The sequence below is a fragment of the Dysidea avara genome, chromosome 1, assembly GCF_963678975.1.
Source record: "Dysidea avara chromosome 1, odDysAvar1.4, whole genome shotgun sequence".
Taxonomy (NCBI): domain Eukaryota; kingdom Metazoa; phylum Porifera; class Demospongiae; order Dictyoceratida; family Dysideidae; genus Dysidea; species Dysidea avara.
In genome coordinates this window covers 64,864,957-64,887,538 of record NC_089272.1, presented here as the reverse complement: position 1 = coordinate 64,887,538, position 22,582 = coordinate 64,864,957, and the positions used below count along the sequence as shown (strand labels likewise).

Here is a 22,582-nt window from a genome sequence, read left to right as displayed (position 1 = left end):
CCTCTAGTAATAATTACACCCCAAATGTAAGCCACTCACCTCCACTCCATTTATTCCAGCTAATATATTAATAGCATTAGTACAGAACACTGCCAATAGGGCCATGTACAAGTAGTATAGTACTGACAACTCTATGATCTGTCTGGCTTCACTACGGAATGGCCATGGCAACAGTACAGAGGTGAGACCCCCTGAGGCAAAGTATACTGTAAGTAGTGGAAGTGAAGCCATGGTAGGTAGGAGTAGTTTGTGACGCCATCTGAGGTCGAGCACATCATCAGAGAAACCCAACAAGATCATACAACAAATACTGAGGAGGGCACACAAGAGGTGGACAAACTGTTGAGGAGAATATATGATCATACAATATGGTAGTACTGTACTATAGTAGGGACGATCATACAATATGGTAGTACATACAATATGGTAGTACTGTACTATAGTAGGGACGATCAGGGATTTGAATGTTTGCACTTAAAATGACACTCAAAACTTTACCCTCATGTCAGTTTGATCAAACCCAAACAATGCCTCCAGAGTGACCTTCCAACAACAAGATTATAATTTCTGTTGTTAACTGAATTTTCTACTCAGCATGAAATGGATGATGCCTTCAGCCAACAACTACGGCTTAGGCCACATAAAGTTAATTACTGTACTAGTTTCTCATCCCCACCCGCACTGCCACTTTTCTTACTTCATCAAGGATTGTTTGCACTACTGGTGGCTTAGTGCAGCCATCCAGCACCTTCTAAAGTTGGTACCTTGCTAGAGCAGTCTAAGAAAACTACATTCTGAGTCATTTTAGCTAGCTAATTCAGCTATCTAGTTTGTAAAAATAAAATAAAATCCACCCTCCCGCACTGAGTGCAGGAGGATAAGAAACTAATAATTAAGTTTATGTGGCCTTAAGGATTTGATTTCTTCACTGTGTAACATTGTTTATGCTTGAGACATGCTTTAGTCCACTACAGTAGCTACAATACATGAATTATGGACTAGTGTTATCATGAACTACCGTTGTCCTCCTTTGTGTCTCATTTTTTTATAATCTCCACTACTGTGGCCGGAGGTGTTGACTCACAGGTGTAACCGTGTTATGCCGATACCTTCCTGTTGCTGACTAGATCACATTTATAACAATAATCGTTTGTATTTCCGTAGCAACTGGACTGATTGCAGACACTTCTTGTACTATTCTTCATTTGTAACACTATATATTGACAGTAGCCCATGAGCAGTGCTGTGTACAAACCACGTCTTGTGGTGGTCACATGATATTAGCGACCATAACAAAATATGATAAACAGTAATATGGACTTTATCCACAATGATGTCACGAGCAACAAGATGGCTGCACTATTTGGAGGACTAATGTACAAGTGCGTATGGAGAAATTGTTTTGATCGATCATAATTATTTCAGTCTGGGAAGAAGATATCAAGCTCTAAGCAACAGGTACGCTTACAAAACAATACAATGAACAATTTGGATTGCATGCCGGAAACTTTTCGAGATAATATTACTTGTGTGAAATAGTTTTTGTTATTTTGTACCCATACCTGTTGGCTTCTGGCCGGTATCTTGCTTCACGAGTGAAATATGATCGATCAAAACAATTTCTCAATAGGCACCTGTACATTAGTACCCCAAATACCATCTTGTTGCTCGTGATGTCTTTGTGGCTATTGTTATTAGCGCTTTACAGTGACCAGCACTGAAGGTCTGACAGCAACATGTGCTGCAGCCTTAGGATTACCTAACCTAATTGCAAGGACTTAGACTTAGTGACTCCAACCCCAGAATTTGAACTGCAGGTCACCCAATGTCTAGTCGGGGCCACACTCAGTCTCCTCCAGGAGGGATGGTTAAATATTGCATGTAAGGTAAGATTATCAAATTTCACTTAGTTCATTTGATGTTTTACTCAACCCACAATCAATTAATCCATCTACCAGTATAAATAACCCACTAATAAGTCAGTTGGAGACTGCCCACTCAGATCTTCGTGGCTTTAAAAAACCTCGGCTTTGCCTCAGGTTTTTAAAATCATGAAGATCCTTGTGGTAGGTCTCTAACTATTACACATGGTGGTTGATAAAATACAATACAAGTACAGGAAATAATTAGAAATTTTTAAGTTTGATTACGGATCATAAAAACAATGAAACAAGGGAGGTGTACACTTGCCTGTATACAAGTGAACATTTTTAATACCCACGACTGGATTAGGGATTAAATGTCCACTGGGGGTATATGCAGGTGTAGGCAACCTCCCTTGTTTCCCTACTTTTTATTACTATGATCTCAAATCGAACTTAAAATTCTTTGTATTTGTTATTGTAACATTATTATGACTGGTGAACCAGTACATAACTGCATCAGAAGAAAGGATGGTACTAGACGTGTTGTTTGAATGTGTCAGTTACTGAGAAGTGAAGTGACCATTACGCTTTACTTCCAGCTATGCTCCACAGTGATACAAATGAAGAACATTATAAGAGGTATCTCTACAATCAATCCAGTTGCTATTGAAAATACAAACAATCGATAAACACGATACGTAGCTAGGAAGCCATGATGAGCTACAAATTGACACCTTGCACTGTCAGTGAAGAGAAATGGGACACAAAGGAGGACACAGGTAAGTCCATGTGTATGTACTGCAGTATGTTTTAATGGGCCTTATCCAAAACTACGAAAAGCCATATAAGTGCTGTATACTATCCGTTATATGAACGCTATACTCTCGTTTCATTTCCGCATCACATCCGTGATATTTTAACAGGGGGTGTAGACACAGCAGTAACCACAACAACTTCAGGGTAGTGCTTTGCTAGCTGAGTTGTTTATTGTGTGGTTAGCAATGGAATGCAGCTGAGGTTTTCTCTACATCATGGTCTTCAACATGCTGTAGCAGATGAACACACGTGAAAGCTTGCAATAAACTTTGCGACGTATCCAGATGGTGAGCGTTTCATTTCGCGTGTTAATCGTGTCGATATGTGCACAGATTGCCAAGTAATCATCGTCAATAGCTGACACATGAAAAAGTGTGTTACGAAAAGGTGGCACTGAGAAGAAAAAAACGTTGTCATGGGCTGGAATTGAACCCCGGACCTTTGGGTTAACAGTTCTATGCACCAATGCTTTGACAGGAATGTAGCTCACGCTTTCTTCTACGCCAATACCTTCAACGCTTTATAAAGAACGAATGAAAGTAGGCAGTGATTGGTAACAACAAACTTGGAGTTACCAGATGATGAGCACTTAATTCCATTTAAGCCTCGTGTCAATGCATGCTTTGGTTATCGAGTTTGTGGTGTCACGAAGCAGACGGACAGACAGACAGACAGCTTTTCAGCTATATAGATTACACAAAAGCTGTACAGAAAATGAAATAATACAAGTAAGGGGTGCAGCCTATTGAGAAGATTTTGAAAGTGAACGGTAGCTTAAGGTATTGTAAAGAATATGATGGTGTTAAAAGACGTGAGTTCGAGGTAGAATTGACTGGGTAGATTGACAGCAATTTAATCAAGGGTAAAAGAGCAACTATCTAATCAAGGGCAACCATCTATTGAGACCCAAAATTATAGAACTTGCCAGAAAGCTGATATTCCACTGCAAAAAAATATATGTCAACATAAATAAATAAAAACTTTCAAAAATATGTCAATACAGAAAATGGCAACCTCTATTTGGGGTACTGTATAGTTGGATTTTTCGAGGTACTTAAATTTCACGAAATTTGCAAGTTGATAGATTCGTGAAATTTAAGCCCACAAAAAAATACCATAATCATTACATCACATTTTTGCATGTGCACTTGTTAGCTAATTGAACTCGGAACTGAAAATGTTTATATTTGGCTTGCAGAGCTGTGTTAGAGGGTATCATGTATACAAAAGTATCTGGACTTCATAAGTAGGAACATCCCTGAGCTGTGAAAGAACCCGACTATTGCAAAGATCCGTTTGCCATTGCTACGAAGATCAGTAATACCATTGTTGGCCACGTTCCACGCACAGTGTCATGTATATTTGACACATTTCTATGTCATGGTGGATCTATTATCTACACTATAGCTGGTGACCGGAGATACTCATCGAACTTGTCAAATGATGGACTGGAGCTACCCTGCACTGATGCATTCATAAGTGTCGATAAGCGCCTGTTGCAAAAAGCTAGAAAGTTTCTAGAAGAGGGCAAACAGGTAGACGATGATATAAGGGTTGAGAACGAAGTGGCTGCTAAAAGTAGCAAGTCAACAGCTGCAGTGTTTGCAGTCACTGACTCCACCACAATTAAAACTGTGACAATTAGCACAGCATCTGATTCAGTGACGAGAAACGATTCTTTCACTACTGTTGCCACAGCTACTGCTACGATTTCTACTACATCCTACTGCATCACTTCAGAGCATTCATATGGAACACAAAACGTGCATTTGTCTGACACCATAATGATTCCGAGTGAAGTGGTTAGTCATGATAGACACTCTGAAAATAAGAGATATTTCTTTGAACAATGATGACAAGAGAATCCTTGAAACTGGGGCGATGCTGATAGATAAACACATCAACTTTGCACAAACGCTGTTAAAGGAGATGTTTTTGGAGATAAACGGCTTACAACTCACCGTGCTTCAAGACAAGGAACATAAGGAGCACACATCAAATTCCATACAGATGATACATGTAAATGGAAACCATTGGGGTTTGCACTGCAACCACTGCTAAAGGGAAACAAGTAAATGTTTACGACTCTTCATTTGTAAGCATCATACAAAGCCCTCCAATTGCAGTTTCGTTGCAGCATGTGCAATATTAAACTGGTCAATGGTGTTCAGAAGCAAACAGGAACATCTGATTGTGGCTTGTTTGCAATAGCTTATGCAATTACGTACCTTAGCTTATAGAGGCCATAATCACGTCTGATCAGACATAAAGAGCAGAGCAGAGCCAATAGGGGTTGGTATTTTTGGCTAAGTATTAACAATAACTGTCTCTATAGGTTGCTAGAACATAAAACATTAATTAATTTATCCAGCATAATAGGATTACTATGAATATGCCATAAAGAATTTCCCCATGCACTATATACCATATATTATATATTCCCTACCCGGGATTGGAAACCGGAGGAATTTCTGTATAAAAGCGGTCAGCGTTGAAATAATCAACACCTTTCCTTTGATTACTATGGTTTCGTCTTACCGATGAAGAAGAGGAGAGGAAAAGCAGTTTGGTATCTTAGTGGCTGTATTTGAAGGATTTCCAATCATGGTAAGTTCAATGCAGTTGTGTTACTGAAAAATGATCGTTGAAAATCCCAGATCGATTCGTGAAACTATCCGTCTTGTTTACTGAATCGCTATTTGTCGTACCCTGAAAGTTTGGAGGTTTTAGAGCTCTGAGGAAGAGTTCAAATCCCCTGTAAAGTATCCCAAGCAACAGCTATATCAATTTCGCATCGTTCTGACTAGGTAAAGTCCATACAAAGTTCGGCTTTCAGGCGAAATTACAGCAAAAGACTCTTTCAATTTGCAATGCCGAAGTTTGGAGGTTTTAGGGCGTTGTCCGAGAGGTTACTGCTGGATTTGTCATGTATTTCTAGGAATTTAGTTCTATAGGAACAGTTCACATGAATTTATTGTCTGGTATCCATAAGCAGTAGAGTGAAATATTCGTATTTGTAAACTCTATGTAAAATGTTTATACTCAGTAGTTGTCTATACACATTTTACTGCAGTATTTCTTTATTTAATGACAGGAAAGTCAGCAGGTTGCATTGAGTCTTCAAAGCAGATTAAGTCCAAACTAAAGAGATTGGCAGTGTATGTCCATACTAGGAATCTCGGTGGTTACCATCTACTGTCCATCATTGTCTTGGAACCAGTTAGCTACATAACTGTGTAGAAATCTCCTTGGAAATCTAGCTATATGTGAATTTATGTACTTTCTTTTTAAGCATATTTGAGAAAGAGATCAATACGTGTGTTGCTGGAATCACCAGCCTATTATAGACTGCGCATCTGAAATAATTATTAATGCAAAAGGATCTATATACCTTTTGTCTCCTTCCGTTTGTACATACAGGTAGCTATAAGGTGGCACTGGTTTTCTGTAAACACTTGGCAGCCCTCTAACATTTCACTGATATAGCCAGGCTCTGACTGTCATGGTATATGGCAGATACATCTCATGTCAATTGTTTGCTTAAAGACTAGACCAATTCATCATTAATGACTGTATTTTATGCTTTTCGGGCATGCCAAGTGATTGGAATAGAGGCATAGCAAGTCTAACAAACACCACATGCATCATTCATGCTTATAGTCTCTGTTGAGCATTTTATACACATATTCATAGCATATTGAAGTGCCTTTATATTGTCTGATCATTCCAAGCCATGGATAGATGTCAGTAACTCACTACCTTGTTAGCAGTTACACACAAAAGATGCAATGTTTGCATTGATGTAGCTATCATGCATGCAACTCTTTTAAATAGGATAATCCATTGCAAATTGCTCTTTTACCTACAAGGAAAGAAACAATACTGGTGTATAATTAAAATAAGATAACATGTATTAAACCAGATCAGTACACGAGTAACAAAAGTCCTAAGTCATATATAGATTAAAGGGAATATAGCTAGCTAAATAGGACTCCAGAATGACATGGGCTATAGCTGGTGAGTAATGCAAGTGTCTGTATAGCTGCAGCCTTGACTAACATTTCGTACCGTGCGCTACTGAACTCTTGACTGGTGACTCGGAGCTCAGGCAGTAGCTAGACAATGTTGTGGCAGGCTAGACCAAACTGAAAAATATCAGTATAATTACAACACGATGTGCCAATTAATATTTTGAAATATGTAGCTTGTGTCATCCATCACTGATAGTCTCGAAGCTCCTCTGCACAATCAATCTCTTCCACATTGTACTTGATTTACAGACGTGGAGTTTCGTTACACTACACCATGACACATTCAACGCTGACTGAAACTGTTGATTGGTGTTGATTGCCTTGGTTTCCAATCCCGGGTAGGGAATATCATACAGTACGATAGTACTGTATATTAGGGACATCGAAGGTGTGGGGGCGATCCATGATATAATATAACCCAAAAACCTGCCACAATTTTTCCTCACAACGACATGACAGTATTGGTTGGGTAAAACCAAGCCCAAAAGTGTCTTCAGATCGACCCGAAACGTTTGCGTCAAGTTACTACAGAATTTAGAAAAAAAATTATTCAACAGAATTTTCTACTGCCTGCCTGCCTGCCTGCCTGCCTGACACCTTCAGTCAAGCGTAGCGGAAAAGTGGCTACAGCTATAGCCCTAATTTTTTCGCAGAAACGTTTTTAGTTCGCCACTTCTGGGCTTGGTTACACCTAACCAATGCTGCCAAGGTGCCAGGATGGTGTTGTGAAGCTGGTTTTTGGGTGATTATTTTGGCCAGAAAATCGCAAATCTCCATGATCCCTAATATACAGTACCACATGATACCTGACGCTAAAACATGTTGGGCTGAGCCTGAGCTGTGTGATATGTAACATTTAATTGATATTTGTATACTTCTCTTCATGAGAAAGCAGTAGATGCATGGCATGCAGGACACTAACAAGTTAGCACGTACACGTACAGTCAACATATACAACTACCCCCAAAGAGAATCAGTGTGACATCATTTCGGGAAAGGTTTATTGTTCAGGCCTCATGTTAGCCAGTTTCTATCAAGGGTGTGTTCAGTGTTTATATGTAGTAATCTTTTTAATTGGATCAGTTGACCCATGATACCACTAATCAAGTCTGCCCCCCCCCCCACACACACACACACACACACAGACAAATTCCATTACATATATCAATTCTGCCATACCTGATTGTCCAGGGTTGCCATGGTGATGAAGGATGGTATAGGTATGAAGAGGAACATAACCATCAAAAAGACACACCCACACACCGCTCCCAGACCCTCAGGGCTACAATAATAACAATACTAACATCATACATGCAATGATATCATGACAACATCAACTATATGTGCGTGTGCATATAACACAATCAAATATACAAGTAGATAATAAATATACTAGATAAGATAGATAATATCCTAGATAGATATACTCTAGATAATAAACTAGAGGTTTTTTCACACAAACTAGATAATAATATACTAGATATATTATTATATAGTTTGTGTCTCAAAGAGACAGGGTTGCACCAAAAGGCTCAGCTTGTACAAGGGCTCATACCAAGACCACTTTGTATTAGGTGGGGGAAACCCTTTATCCCAAATACAAAAGGGAAAACACCAGTCTACTAGTGAGTAATGTCCACTAGTCTAGGAGTAGGTGACTCCCTTGTTTTATTTCTATGATCCCTAACTTAAATATAAAATTTCTCCTTATATGTACATGTTTACATTTCACTGGTGAAACATCACAAATACATGATCAAAAAAAAATGGAGTCTAAATATTAATTAAGTGAGAAATATGCACCTCACTATCAACTACTGGCCCAAACTGCTATAATAATAAAAAAATAATTATTATATTTTGATCAGCTTGTTATATATTACAAGTGAAGAACAGTATGAGAAGAGGATCAGTCCAGTCACTATCAGACAATTCTCATGATAAACAGCATTAAAGCCACAACACGTTACTGCAAATCAACACCTACAAAAAGAAATGGAGGACAAAGGTAAGTTCATGGTAGCTGCTACGGCTGGCAAAAAAGCATGTATCAGGCCAAAGCAACATCAGGGATGGGATATACTGTCATGGCCTCATAACAAATACAAAGTGTTATGTGTGATTATTATATTAGCAGTGTGGGACTGCTTTATTAGAGTATCTGTCTCTTTTCTACAAATGAGACAAGATCCTGCTACGCAACGTTTAGCCTATATCACTGGTTCATTTCACACAATCCCACAATGTATATATATTGTATATATCCATATCAAAGTCGGGTTTAAATAAACACTGGGTCATATATGAAGGCCAGGGGGTGCTACCTTATAGTAAGAGTGGGTATGGTGTCTTAATTTGTAGAACAAGGACTTCTAGAACTAATGTGACATGTCACAAGATAGCAGCTGCTACAAGGAGCAACTAGATGTTTAAAGGGGCAATGTGCTGTTTACATGCTGTATTATGTTTTGATGTATGGAAGCCACTCAACACTTGTCCAAGACCAGCTGGTTGTGTTGTGTATCTTGTCAAGTTCATGTTGCAGGTGGTAAAGTACAAGCATCACGTGATTTTATTGGGCCTCAAAATAATCAAATGTTGTAAACAGCACATTGTAGCTAATTATAAGAACCTAGTCAAATAGGGATCCGGCAATGAAAAGCAGTTAAACAAGAGATATGATTGATTGATGGTATTATAACCTAGTTCTGGGGGAAAATCCCTACTTGGCATTGAACTCTACTTCATTTAAAATCCACTCTATTACAATATTGAACATATCAAGGTGATTGCTTTATTTAGAGTAAAGCCTGGACTACAAGCCATGTTGAAGGGGCAAGGAGTTTTCATGTTTTGTCTTTTACAGTGCTACTAATAAGAGGTAGTATTTGTCAGTTATTAGACTGTATAGCGGGTTTTTACTACTGCAAATGCTTTATTTTTGTGAACAGTGGCTAGCCACGGCACAGAAAAATACCCAGGATTGGAATCATCTCATGTAAGCCTATTGACTCTAATAAATATTTGCTAGCCGGATCATTGTGTGGGATACTACTCACAATTACAGTATTCCCTCACAAAAGGGGTTGGTTAATATGCAACTGGGGCCTGGTTTGTGGGTGTGTCTCTCTCAATGCAACTGGTAAAAGCATAAATAGCATACTGGAGAAACCAAACCTATAACACACAGCAACTCATGTTTTAGGAGTATATAGTCACAAGATGATCTGGCATGAAAAACAATCCAGGGTATTGTGTACATATCTATGGCAACCCCGGTAATTAAATTCACGCTTATTTTATCTTGCATGTTCTTGTGTCTTCTTGTCCTGTAACTACATAATATTGTGCCACCATGAAATGAAAAAACACTTATTCTTCAGAGGGTACACAGAGCATAGTAAGTGCCCCACTAGGCCACTACTGTTGGGTCATCATTCCCCACTTTCCAAGTAAGTTCCTCGCCAATGACAAGATAAATGAGGTAGCCATGTCATTGTGTACAACTGCTTAACAATCCTTCCCTTCCCTTTCTTTTCCAATGCGTGTCTAGTAATTGAAATAAAATTTTCAGTGTATTGCATTTTCACGGAGGGTTGCATTTGCAGAAATTTGTGTCGCACACTAAAGATTCATGATAAATTATATACATGGTAAAAACCTGTACACAGCACAGATAGATCATTAAGAGGTGTGTTCCTTGATCATTCTTGATCGTAAAGTCATAAAGGGGCATGTCACTTGATTACTATTGGGTCAGGTCAAGATTGTAACTTGAAGGCCCATACAGTGTCTGCTGTCTACCAGTAACATCTCTTAAAGGAGCAGTGTGAGCACTTCAACTAAATTTGTAGTTGGAAAGTGCCATTATGGAAAATAAACACCTTGATACGGTTTTGTAGCATGAAGAAGATGACCAGCTTGACTGAAAGGAAAGGCAAGGCACAGAGGGTACACACTTGTTGGAATCCCAAAAGGAACACGTTGGTTTTTAGAGGCAGGATTATGGGGATCCCCACTATACAGTACTGTCATACTGTATGATGTAACACCTGAATGTCTATATGGATAAATATGGTAGTCCACTACTGAACTGCTAACAGACACACCTCAACTATCAGTGGGTAAAGTGTGACACTACACTATACACACTACACTACACTACACACACTACACTATACACACTACACTATACACACTACACTACACTACACACACCACACACACTACACTATACACACTACACTATACACACTACACACACCACACACACAGACACACACATACTCATGCACAGTGATACTATCAATAGTTTGATACTTGCGATCAAAAAATTCATTATCGTGATGTAGTAATTATCATGGTATTACTAAAAACATTGTTCCATGAAATGTTTGGTTGCAAGGCTATAACAAGTTATGTGTAATCATTGGCCGCCCACACAACTACACTGTTCTCACATAGACAGTAACAATTGTTTTATGTATTCACCAAAAACCACAACTTGTTTTACTTTGCAAACCCTAGGTCAACCCTAGGTCAACCCTAGGTCAACCCTAGGTCAACCCTAGGTCAACCCTGGTTAAGCCCTACTGCTTTGTAGGATTGAACAAAATTATAGGTTCAACCTGGGTTAAAGGATTCACAAACATGTGATTTTTGGAATGTGGGAATTTAAAGTGGCTATATGCTAAGGGTGTTAGTTGATCCCTTCATAAAGGGTCTGGAAATAATAACACTGCTTTATAGCTGTTTTAAAACTGCTTGGCTTTTAGTAATCTATGATGGTGTTAATCATGCTTAGCCTGTTTATCTATGCATTGAAGATCACCACTCCTCAATCAAAGTGTAATTATTGTGATTATATCATGAATAACACTATCTCGATAGTGAATAACACCATCTCGATAGTGAATGACACTATCTAGATAGTGAATAACACCATCTTGATAGTGAATGACACTATCTAGATAGTGAATAACACCATCTCGATAGTTAATAACACTATCTTGATAGTGAATAACACTATCTTGACAGTGAATAACACTATCTTGACAGTGAATAACACTATCTTGACAGTGAATAACACTATCTTGACAGTGAATAACACCTTCTTGATAGTGAATAACACCATCTTGATAGTTAATAACACTATCTTGATAGTTAATAACACTATCTTGATAGTGAATAACACTATCTTGATAGTTAATAACACTATCTTGATAGTGAATAACACTATCTTGATAGTGAATAACACTATCTTGATAGTTAATAACACCATCTTGATAGTGAATAACACCATCTTGATAGTTAATAACACTATCTTGATAGTTAATAACACTATCTTGATAGTGAATAACACTATCTTGACAGTGAATAACACTATCTTGATAGTGAATAACACTATCTTGATAGTGAATAACACTATCTTGATAGTTAATAACACTATCTTGATAGTTAATAACACCATCTTGATAGTGAATAACACTATCTTGATAGTGAATAACACCATCTTGATAGTGAATAACACTATCTTGATAGTGAATAACACCATCTTGATAGTGAATAACACTATCTTGATAGTGAATAACTGAACTTAATAAGGTTGCAACAAATATTCGATTCGCTAGGATATTCGTTTGTTAAGACTTTATCCGGATACCAAATTTACCATTAGGATATTTGTTTACCAGTAAATTACAAGTCAAAATGGTATTGGTTAACAGCTATATTTCTACAAGATGGACTGTTCTGCCATGTAAAATTGATCATAAAGATAACCACCATTAATTATTTTAGAGAGAAAGTGGCCATGTATGTGGCAATATGTAGCTGAATTCTAACTTTTGTGTTAATTAAAATGTTACTAAATAGTTTGGCATTCATTTGTCAAGAGATCCAAATATCTGGATACTCAATTGACATTCGTTGCAGCCCTAATACTGAACACTATATACTGGATAACTGATTGGTGAATAAGTTTGACAATTTCCTCAATTCACCAAACTTTAGTCACTCCAAACTTTCGTCGTTTACGGTAACACTTCAATATTTTGACAAGTGAATTGTCTACTATCACTCAACACTAAAGTTTAGCTTCTCACATAGATTACAATTAGACTAGAATGCCTATCCTCTATTGGCTAGTGGTAAAAACTGACAACAGTGTGGTCACATAAGCAATGAGGAAGGTACTAATAACTAGAAATTAGTGCTGTACACCTACAAAATATTTGTCACTGGTTAATTGCCTACCAATAATTACCTATAACTGGTTAATTGGTTGTGTGCAGTAAAGTGATATTGGTAGACATGATAGGTACAGAGTGACCATCAACATCCTGTCTTACAATAACAGTTATTACAGTAACATATTGTCAGCAGAGGTAATTAGTGGTTTACCAAGTGGGTGAGCAAAACCAGTTTAAAGGTTTCTTAACTGGTTAATTGGCTGACCTAGACAACACCAGTTAATAACCATACCAGTTCACTACTAGAAATGGAGAGGAGCAACAAAAGTGATTATAATTATTTGTAAAGGGCCACACTCTTATACATAAGCAAATCTCACTCATTTTGGCCTCAGGTGTCACCCGAACTATCACATATGTAAACAATAAAATTAGCAGTACATAACCTAACTAGTTGTAATGAAGTACATATGAAGTAAATAAGGGGATGTCACTCTAATATCCACTGTACTATGATCTTCAACCACAGTCAAAGTGATAGGTCAAAGAACAAGCAAGACCAATTTTACACGAAGGACGACAGAAAGCTTGTGAGTAGTAGCATACAAATATAGCGAAAATAAATGGAACGAGGTCAATGATCAAGGTCCAGCACCGTGCTGCAACATTGGGTGTGCGGTAGATGGAACTCTGCCAGCCATAACTGGACTAATCCTTCAGATGCTTGCCTACAAGAACTTAATTGGTCTCCGCTCCAAACCAAAAGATCTATCTTTTCTATTAATCTGGCCCATGATATTCTACACAACAGAGTAGCCATTCCATTTTCCCACTATTTCAATTTTCTTCTACCATCACTAGATCCCATCAAATATCCCATCCTCAACTATCAATCCTTATCAACTCTTTTTACATCAACACTCCTTCCCTATGGAGCACTATTCCTCTCTGTCCTACAGTTATCAAATTTTGAGCTGCACTACATTGTTTTCTCCTTGTGTAAAGTTTAAAACTGTTCTGTGTCTCGATCCTGTTGTAATTGTTTTTGTGTATGTGTGTTTATCTTTGTATGTTTAGTGTGGTGAGCATCCTTGCAGGCATTGCCTTCTGTGTACTCATATCTTCAACAACAAATATTGATAGTCTAATGACAAATTTTCGACAAAAGTCAACAGTCAAAAATTGATCTTGACTGGCTTTGACCGCAGTTGCAGATTGTAGTACAGTGGCTATTGGAGTGCACCCCCTTGTACATTGTATTGGTTGAGCTCTATCTGTGTGTCACACGTGATGTTCTATACAAGGGTGCATGAATACATTAGAACACGAAGCCATACATTAGTTTCTTCTCCTCAGGAGGTTTGTTCAAGTCCTTCCCGGCCATTCCCGCCTTAATGAAATTCTCCTTCATACCAGGAATCAGCCGCACACACACGTGATACGCCACCATCGACATTACGGCGTTTATCGCTAAAGGGACCCACATCTTGTCCTGATATTCTCCGTAATCTATTATTCTTTGTAACGCTCCACATCGTGACTTGCTCAACTGACAGGATGGTAAGTGTGTAGAGTAGGGTGTAGTGGTGTGTGTTATATCGCGATCTTCAGGTGTTACTGGCCGCCGCGTTGTGTACAAAGGATGGAAAACGTGAGTACTTCAATGTTGTTTGTTTCACGTGATTGATCTCTTTGTTATAACTCATTAATTATCACTCCACATTTGTTGAAGTGTGTATTGTAGTGTTATTGAGTTGTGGGGCTGAGATAGATGGGGTGTGGCCTGTGTCTTCATGTAGCAGTGAAAGTAACTACAAGCTTTAAACACAGAAAAAGATGAATGCGGGAAAAACCATCCAACCAGACCATTTCTGGCAGCCATAATTTTTTCTCGGGCTAAGGGGATTAATATGTTAAGGCCACTCCAAATAAATTCTCTGTTTCCCATCCACCGCCTGCATCTGGTTACTGTCAGCTCTAAAACTTCCATTATTCCGTATTCTTCCATTACTTTCCGTTATTCTTGCATACTGACAGGCTCAGTAAAAGTAATCTCGAAACGGTGTCAGCAGTGCTATCAAGTTGCACTTCACGCTTGTGTTATTTTTGCTACTTAAAATGGAAGGAACAAGCTTAAACATGCTTTTATGTAGCTTTTTATGGTTGTGCCAAACAAATAATGGCTTGAAAAGCTGCCAATCGTATAATGAAATAATGGAAATGGACTGCCCGCCTGCATGCAAAAATGCTTGAGTCCAGGACGGGAAACAGAATTTATTTAGAGTGGCCTAACCTCCAGGCTATCAGCTACAGCCATAGATGTCCAGTGGAACACATCACAAATACATCAGTAAATGACGTAAAACAATCAAAAACTGTAAACACAATTACAAATAAGTTGATGCTGTACTACTTCTAAAAACCAGATGCCCAGAAAATCCTATCCTGTAAGTATCTCTTGATAATTAATATGCACAACACAACATGCTATTAATTAATTTTATTTCTCACCCTGTGTTATAACAATTCATACAGTACATTAAAATCAAACGTATTTCATAATTTATCAATTACATTGCTTGTATTGCTAAGGAAGCGTAACTCAAACAAGCCACTTTAACACAATATGCAAAGAAATATCTTCTTAACTGTTTTATAGTTTGTCTGTCATGTTTTCATACGCAAATTCTCTACACAGCCTACTCTTAATTTTCATTCACATACAAAGAGGATATCCCTTTCAACTCAAGAAGATACGCCATTCCTGGTAACTGACAAGGCCTGTTACATTGTTTTCAGTTGTTTTACGCCTGTTACAGCACATAGGCTAGCCCCTAATAAACTGTTTCAGTTAATTATTAGCAAACACGACGAAAACAGAAAGTTAGCTTTAATACAGTAGAATCTTTATTCATTAAATAAAGGTTTATTTTCTGTAGCTCAAGCCTGTGGGTGTTGGACAGACGTACCTACATGCAGACATACAGACATGCAGACAGACACTTTTAGCCAAACTAATTTCAGTACATGTGCCTGGTTTAACAAAACATATAATTACTCATTAAAATTAATGTAGAATTATATACAGTTACTGGTGGTGGCAGGGAATTCTAGTAATGAATTGTAGGTGAAACTTAATTGTGTATATTTGTGGCATCGTTGTACAGTAAGGAGGTTCCACCAAACACAATAGCTGGCTTGAACAGAACACATTATTTATACTGATTGGTGAACTAAGTGATTTGAACTGAATAAAATAAGATAGCGGCAACCATAATGGAACCATTGCAATCTCTGTAGAATGTAGACACATATTGTAAACTACAACACAGTGCATGATCCTGTGTTCTTTGTAATAAACTGTGATGGTCCCCTCACTATGATATCACTAGGGTTTGTAATAGCATCTTCATAAGGCTGTTGTCAGCGACATGTTGTCTTGATGGGAGGGAGGTAAATAATATGACATTAATGACAACATGATGGCACCATGACAGACTACAGTCAATGATAAGCCTCAAATTCTATTCTTTCTCAGTCACCTGTAACACAACATTATCAGTAGAAATAGGAGGATATGTAAAGTGATTTGAAACCTTGAACCACGTAGCAGAAAGACCTTTTATTTTCATTTTACTCTGCAACATTCAATGTTGTAATGCTGAGAGTTGAGTACACATGATAGATTGTACAGCAGTGGGTACCATAAATGGTTGTATCTGTCATCACTATAGTGATGTCATCATATCTGTCATCAATATAGTGATGTCATCATATCTGTCATCACTATAGTGTAAGAGTAAGCCAATAGTTAATTGTGATGGAAGAGAGTTCATAATAAATTAAAAACAGTAATGGGCCGAGGAGGCTTCCTCCACTCTTCTTTCATGATGGAAAGGTACTAGATGGCTTGATGATAGCGGTTAGATAGATAATCTTTAAACCATTTCGCTACATAATTGTGAACACCAAGTTCAGAGATCTGCTGTAATAATAGACAGTGATCTAGTGAATCTAATGCCTTAGGGTTACTACCACCCTAGCTCCAGTTGGCATGTGCTGGACAACTGTTACAAGGACTGGACACTGTAAGAACACAACACTGAGAAAGACAGTATGCCTCATATCAAACAGTATGGTACGGCATAGCTTGGTTGGAAATCCCTACTTTGGCATGGTATAACAATTATTTTGTGTTCAATGCCAAAGTAGGGATTTCCCACTGAGCTATACTGTAATAGCTACCATTGTTCATCTCTTGTTTCACTACTTTTTTTATCACTTGGATCCCTGCTTCATTTTTAAATTTATAATTTTTAATATACGAGTAGGTACATAATTGATAGTTGGGATGTGTGTTCAGATGATAACAATAAGTCTGGAGCCGTTCTTTCTTTTGATGTACTATACCGTTCTTTTGATGTGGTGTACCATTCTTTTGATGTGGTGTACCATTCTTTTGATGTGGTGTACTATTCTTTTGATATGATGTACTGTTCTTTTGATGTGGTGTACCATTCTTTTGATGTGGTGTACCAGTCATAATTATGTTACAAAAAGTAAACAATTACAAGGGATATTAGGGTCATAAAAATGACAAGTTCAAGTGCTACGTATCTCTTTCTGTAGTAGCTTACTTGATAGGCTATGGGCAATACCCGCAACAATGTGATGTCATAATTTACAAAATGGCTGTATTAGTGTGGGGACTTAAGACATGTAGTACTCTCGAAGTGGTCCACTGAGTATCCTATGCCCCCTGAGGACCGCAGACATCTTCAACATGGTTGTGATGAACTGCTCTACGATCACCATATTTCATCTCTTTGTGTATTAAGCTTTCAGTGCTAAAGATGTAGTCATGCTAAAAAGTAATGTAACCATGTCCTAAATTCTGTAACTATGTCATCAATTATGTAACAGACTGTTTCTAGTTCAATACATTTTGTACATTCATAGCTGACAAGTTGGTGTTCAAACATCACTGTTTTGGCTTGAGGTAAAGCTTGCAGCCACAAACCATAAGCAAACAACTTAATTAAATATTGCTGCCTTTGTAAGGCTGCTGTCCAGCAGTAGTGTAGCACAAACAAACTATTCCAGCAGCCACTCAGTAATATCAAGAGTTAATAATAAGAGAGGAGAGTGTCTAATGCCATATAGTCCTGTAACAGATGATTGTGCAGAAGTTAAATGGCTTCTTTTCCACGTAACGTACAGACTGGGTAGTATATTTTTGCATTTAACCACAAAGGCTATCCCAGACACAAGGGCGTGCGTTCAACTCGATGTTCAAGTTCACTACAAAGAGCATCGCTCTGTTGCATAAAGAAGTGTGGCTGTTAACCTCGACGATAACTCTGGGGGAGAGCGTCTGAGAAACCAATAAACAATGAACCAAAGGCGGAGTATCACTTCGAATTTTCACTGCGTTGCCATGTTACCCTACCTTTGAGCATTCTTCAATTGAAGGAGCACTGTTCCCTGTACATGCAGCTCAGTGTTTAGTTCAGTCTTCGAATATTCTCGAGGATTCATCACGGTGCGGCTAAACTAATTGCGGTAAGGAAACGAACAAATACTAGAAGCCTACACGTTACACGGAAAGGAAGCCGTTTAACTTCTGCGCAATCATCTATTACAGGCCTATACAGCGTTAGACACTCTCCTCTCTTATTATTAACTCTTGGTAATATAGTATGTATGTGTTGAGCTGGATCCTCAAAAACATTTAATAACTCATGAATGATGCAATTACACACAATCTTGAAATTTGGTTCATTCAAAATTGTTTCATTCAAATGCCTGACACAATATTTACGGTTAATCTAATTTTACACCATGCATTTTCTATGGGGAAGTCATAAAAGTGCAGTGCCCATCAGCCTTATCCGAAATTACGTCACAGACATAAAATGGCCGCTGTAGTGTGGGACATTTGTAAAATTTGTATGGGTGACTATGGAAGAAATATTTTGGACGGCAATATCTCAGCTAAGAAGGAAGATATCGAACTCTAACCAGCAGGTATGGTTATAAATTAGCTGAAGGAATAGGAATCTAGCGTTGTTTTGAAAATCAACCGAAAATCACTTTTACGCACTCATTATAATGTCTTATAACCATACCTGCTAGTTAGAGTTCGATATCTTCTTTCTTGGCTGAGATATTGCCGTTCAAAATTTTCTTTCCATAGTCGCCCATACAAATTTTATGAACGTCCCCACACTACAGTGGCCATTTTAGATGTGTAACGTAATTTCGGATAAGGATCATTAGCCATGAAAGTGCAGTGCTCATTACAACCCTTTCCCAAACTTGTAATGGAGCCAAACCACGTAACATGTCTGTTGTTGACACTTTTACTATCACCACTAATCATCTGGTTGACTGGAATGTTGATTTTCTTAATAAAAAGATCTACTTTTCATATTTAGCTGTTTTTCGGGATCCAGCTCAACTTGTACATACTATAGTGTTAGAACTGTAGCTCATGTTAGTAAGGTATCAGTTGTGATCAAACTACTGTTCTGTACATGTAGTACTAGTGTGGTCTTTTGTGTTGAGGTGTGTATATACAACCTTGTGAGGTGGTCAGGCACTTTGACTAACTGTAATGTTCATGTAACACCCAATACTCTTTACATTTCTGTAACACCTGAAGTGTGTTGTTCCACCTCAGGTAGTGATTCAGGTTTGTCACTGTATTGTAGGATGTCCCCCTATGTCATGTTCAGAGTTGGAGGTAGCTAGTTACTTTGTAACTACTGTAGTTATATTACTAGTTACTTTAAAAAGTAACTAGTAATATAACTAGTTAGTTACTTTGTAACTAGTTAAAACTGCCTGGAAAATAACTAGTTACTATAGTTACATTACAACTATAGGTAATTATGCTTTACAAGCAAGAGCACTTCAATTTTTGTGCTACAGTCACATTAAGTAAACACTTCCAGTGAACTGTTCTTCATCATTCAGCTTGAAACTGAGCTGAAATGGCTACAGAATTATTATTTTTAGAAAGTGTGCATATAATTATTATATAGGTTTCTTCTTCCCTTGCTGTGGGCAAAATAATCATATTACAAAAGTTAACAAACAAGTGTAACTTATATATGAAAGTAACTAGTAACTAGATACTCAGTTACCTTTATAAAGTAACTATAACTAATAAAGTAACTACCCCAACTCTGATCATGTTGCCATTGAAGATGTGTTACCATGTGTGTTTTCTTGTTTCCATAGCGCTGGTATCTCGACAGTTTGTGGAGATGACTCGGTCCAGGGTGGAGGGATTGTTAGCTGCCTTCCCCAAACTAATGGGATCATCTAAACAGCACACGTTTGTGGAGACAGAGTCAGTGAGATATGTGTATCAGCCATTGGAGAGACTTTATATGCTGCTCATCACTACCAAGGCCTCTAATATTTTAGAGGACTTGGAAACACTCCGTCTTTTTTCTCGAGTGGTAAGTGATGTTGTGAAATGAGTGAATCTGATTGGTGGTTGTCAAGGTACCAGAATGTTGTCGTTCATTGGATGAAAATGATGTCCAGGAACATTGTTTTGAATTGATATTTGCGTTTGATGAGATTGTAGCCCTTGGTTACCGTGAGAATGTCAACCTAGCACAGATCCGTACCTTCACTGAGATGGACAGTCATGATGAGAAGGTTGCTCTTGCTATGAGACAGGTGAGCCCATGTGACCTCATGTGATGTCATGATTGCTGTTTTTGCTGTTGTCTTGGTGGGCAGTTGTGCATGTGTGTGTTGTGTGTGCGTAGTGCAGTGTGTGTGTGTGTGCGTGCGTGCGTGTGTGCGTGCGTGCGTAGTGCAGTGTGTGCGTGCGTAGTGCAGTGTGTGTGTGTGTGTGTGTGCGTGCGTGCGTAGTGCAGTGTGTGTGCGTGCGTGCGTGCGTAGTGCAGTGTGTGTGTGTAATGTGTGTGTAGTGTAGTGCATGCGTGTGTGTGTGTGTGTGTGTGTGTGTGTGTGTGTGTGTGTGTGTGTGTGTGTGTGTGTGTGTGTGTGTGTGTGTGTGTGTGGCGTAGTGTGTGTGTGTGTGTAGTGTAGTGTAGCGTAATGTGTGTGAGTGTGGTGTGTGTGTGTGTGTGTTGTAGTGTGTTGTGTGTGTGTGTTGTAGTGTACTGTGTGCAGTGTAGTGTGTGTGTTGTGTGTGCGTGCGTGCGTGCTGTGTGTCTGCGTGTGCGTGCGTGTGTCTGTGTGTGCGTGCGTGTGTACAGTATGTAGTGTGTGTTACTGTAGTGTAGTGTATGCGTGCATGCATGTGTGTGTAAACAGTAAGCTTGTTTGGTGTTGGTATATTGACAATAATATTTTGCATACAATACAGTAAGAAGTTGCTACAGTGCTTTCTAGTAAGTGTGGAACAGACTATAAAGGTGGCTCACAAACAGACTGGCTTATACGGGCCTAAACAGTATAGCTTATAGTATTAGCATCCCAAAACACTTACTGTACTACAGTGTAAGCAAAACAAATGCTTTACACTAGCATTTGATCATGATTTAATGCCCTGTGCTTAAAACTCGATACTCCAAGTGGTAGTCAAATTGTCACTGTTAGTACTGTCAAAAGTTAATAGTACACCTCCTAGGCCTGTAGGTAACTGTTGGTACTGTTAAAACATATCAACCAGCCTTGCTAGCTGATGAGCTAGATAAACTACAACTTGAACCACATGCACAATTGTAACGCAAAGAGTGTGCTTTTAATAGAGTGTGCTCCTTCCGGGTAGAGTCAAGAAAAAGAAGCGGCTGCAGAGGCAAAGGCAAAGGCTCGAGAGCTGGCACTGGCTAGGAAGGAAGCAGCTAAACATGGCAGGACGGGATTTGCTGGTGGAATTGCTGGGGGTGGGGCTAGTTCCCATGACTACAGGAGTACTCATATTGAGATGTCACATGAGCCACCTAAAACATCATCTTATGGATCATCGTAAGTTGTTGATAGTATAATATGATTACTCTAACACCTCCATGATCCAGAATACAACCAAGTTGTCATTCACCCAACATTGTTGTATCAATAACAATGACACCTCTGTACTCTCTAATCTGACACAAAGTTTAATTCCCTACACAAGTACATGGTAATCCAACATAGAGCAATAATGGCAATCACAGAATCTATTTTTAAACAATCAAAAGATGTCAATACAGTAGAACCTCAGTTATCCGGACCCTACTTATCTGGATTCTTGGTTTACTGAAATACGGAAATGACTGCTCTATTAGAGTAGTAACTGTTCTACAGGGTAGTTGAAAATACTGAAATTTAAGTAAAATTTGATTCAGTATTTTAACCCTTAAACCCGCAGCTGTTTTATAAAACGCAAGCACTGAAAACACATAATCCAGTAAACTGGATCACATGCATGCCTTGTAAAACTAAAGTCTATAACACAAAAACTGTTAAGGCTATCTAATAATGACAAATACCATCTTACTCACCATTAAATTTTGGTTTGAACGGTCCCATACTTCGTTGTGTCCATCCAACCCAGAGATACTTGCTTCACTTTGAAAGAGTAAAAGAACTGTCCCTTTGTCTTCCTTCTTCACATAACGACATAAAAAAGGCCATAACTCGGCCGTACGTCGTCCTATGAGCTTTTGCTTGGCGTCATATTACTCCTCACGTGATGGCGATTCAGTTGATA

General features: G+C 38.4%; 2 protein-coding genes across 2 annotated transcripts in view; one reads left to right on the top strand and one right to left on the bottom strand.

Moving 5' to 3' along the window:
• Positions 1-14,429, bottom strand: part of LOC136241232 (UDP-N-acetylglucosamine--dolichyl-phosphate N-acetylglucosaminephosphotransferase-like) — a 26,867-nt gene extending 12,438 nt beyond the window's left edge. Inside the window, exons 1-3 of the mRNA XM_066032426.1 lie at positions 14,241-14,429; positions 7,892-7,994; positions 40-339 (exon numbers count right to left, since the gene is read on the bottom strand). Of these exons, the coding sequence (XP_065888498.1) occupies positions 40-339; positions 7,892-7,994; positions 14,241-14,389 (552 nt within the window). The 5' untranslated portion in view covers positions 14,390-14,429. The remainder of the gene's footprint in view (positions 1-39; positions 340-7,891; positions 7,995-14,240) is intronic.
• LOC136241227 (coatomer subunit delta-like) overlaps positions 14,298-22,582 on the top strand; it is a 26,795-nt gene continuing 18,510 nt past the window's right edge. The window contains exons 1-5 of the mRNA XM_066032412.1: positions 14,298-14,463; positions 14,515-14,554; positions 20,149-20,372; positions 20,419-20,598; positions 21,662-21,858. Of these exons, the coding sequence (XP_065888484.1) occupies positions 14,461-14,463; positions 14,515-14,554; positions 20,149-20,372; positions 20,419-20,598; positions 21,662-21,858 (644 nt within the window). The 5' untranslated portion in view covers positions 14,298-14,460. The remainder of the gene's footprint in view (positions 14,464-14,514; positions 14,555-20,148; positions 20,373-20,418; positions 20,599-21,661; positions 21,859-22,582) is intronic.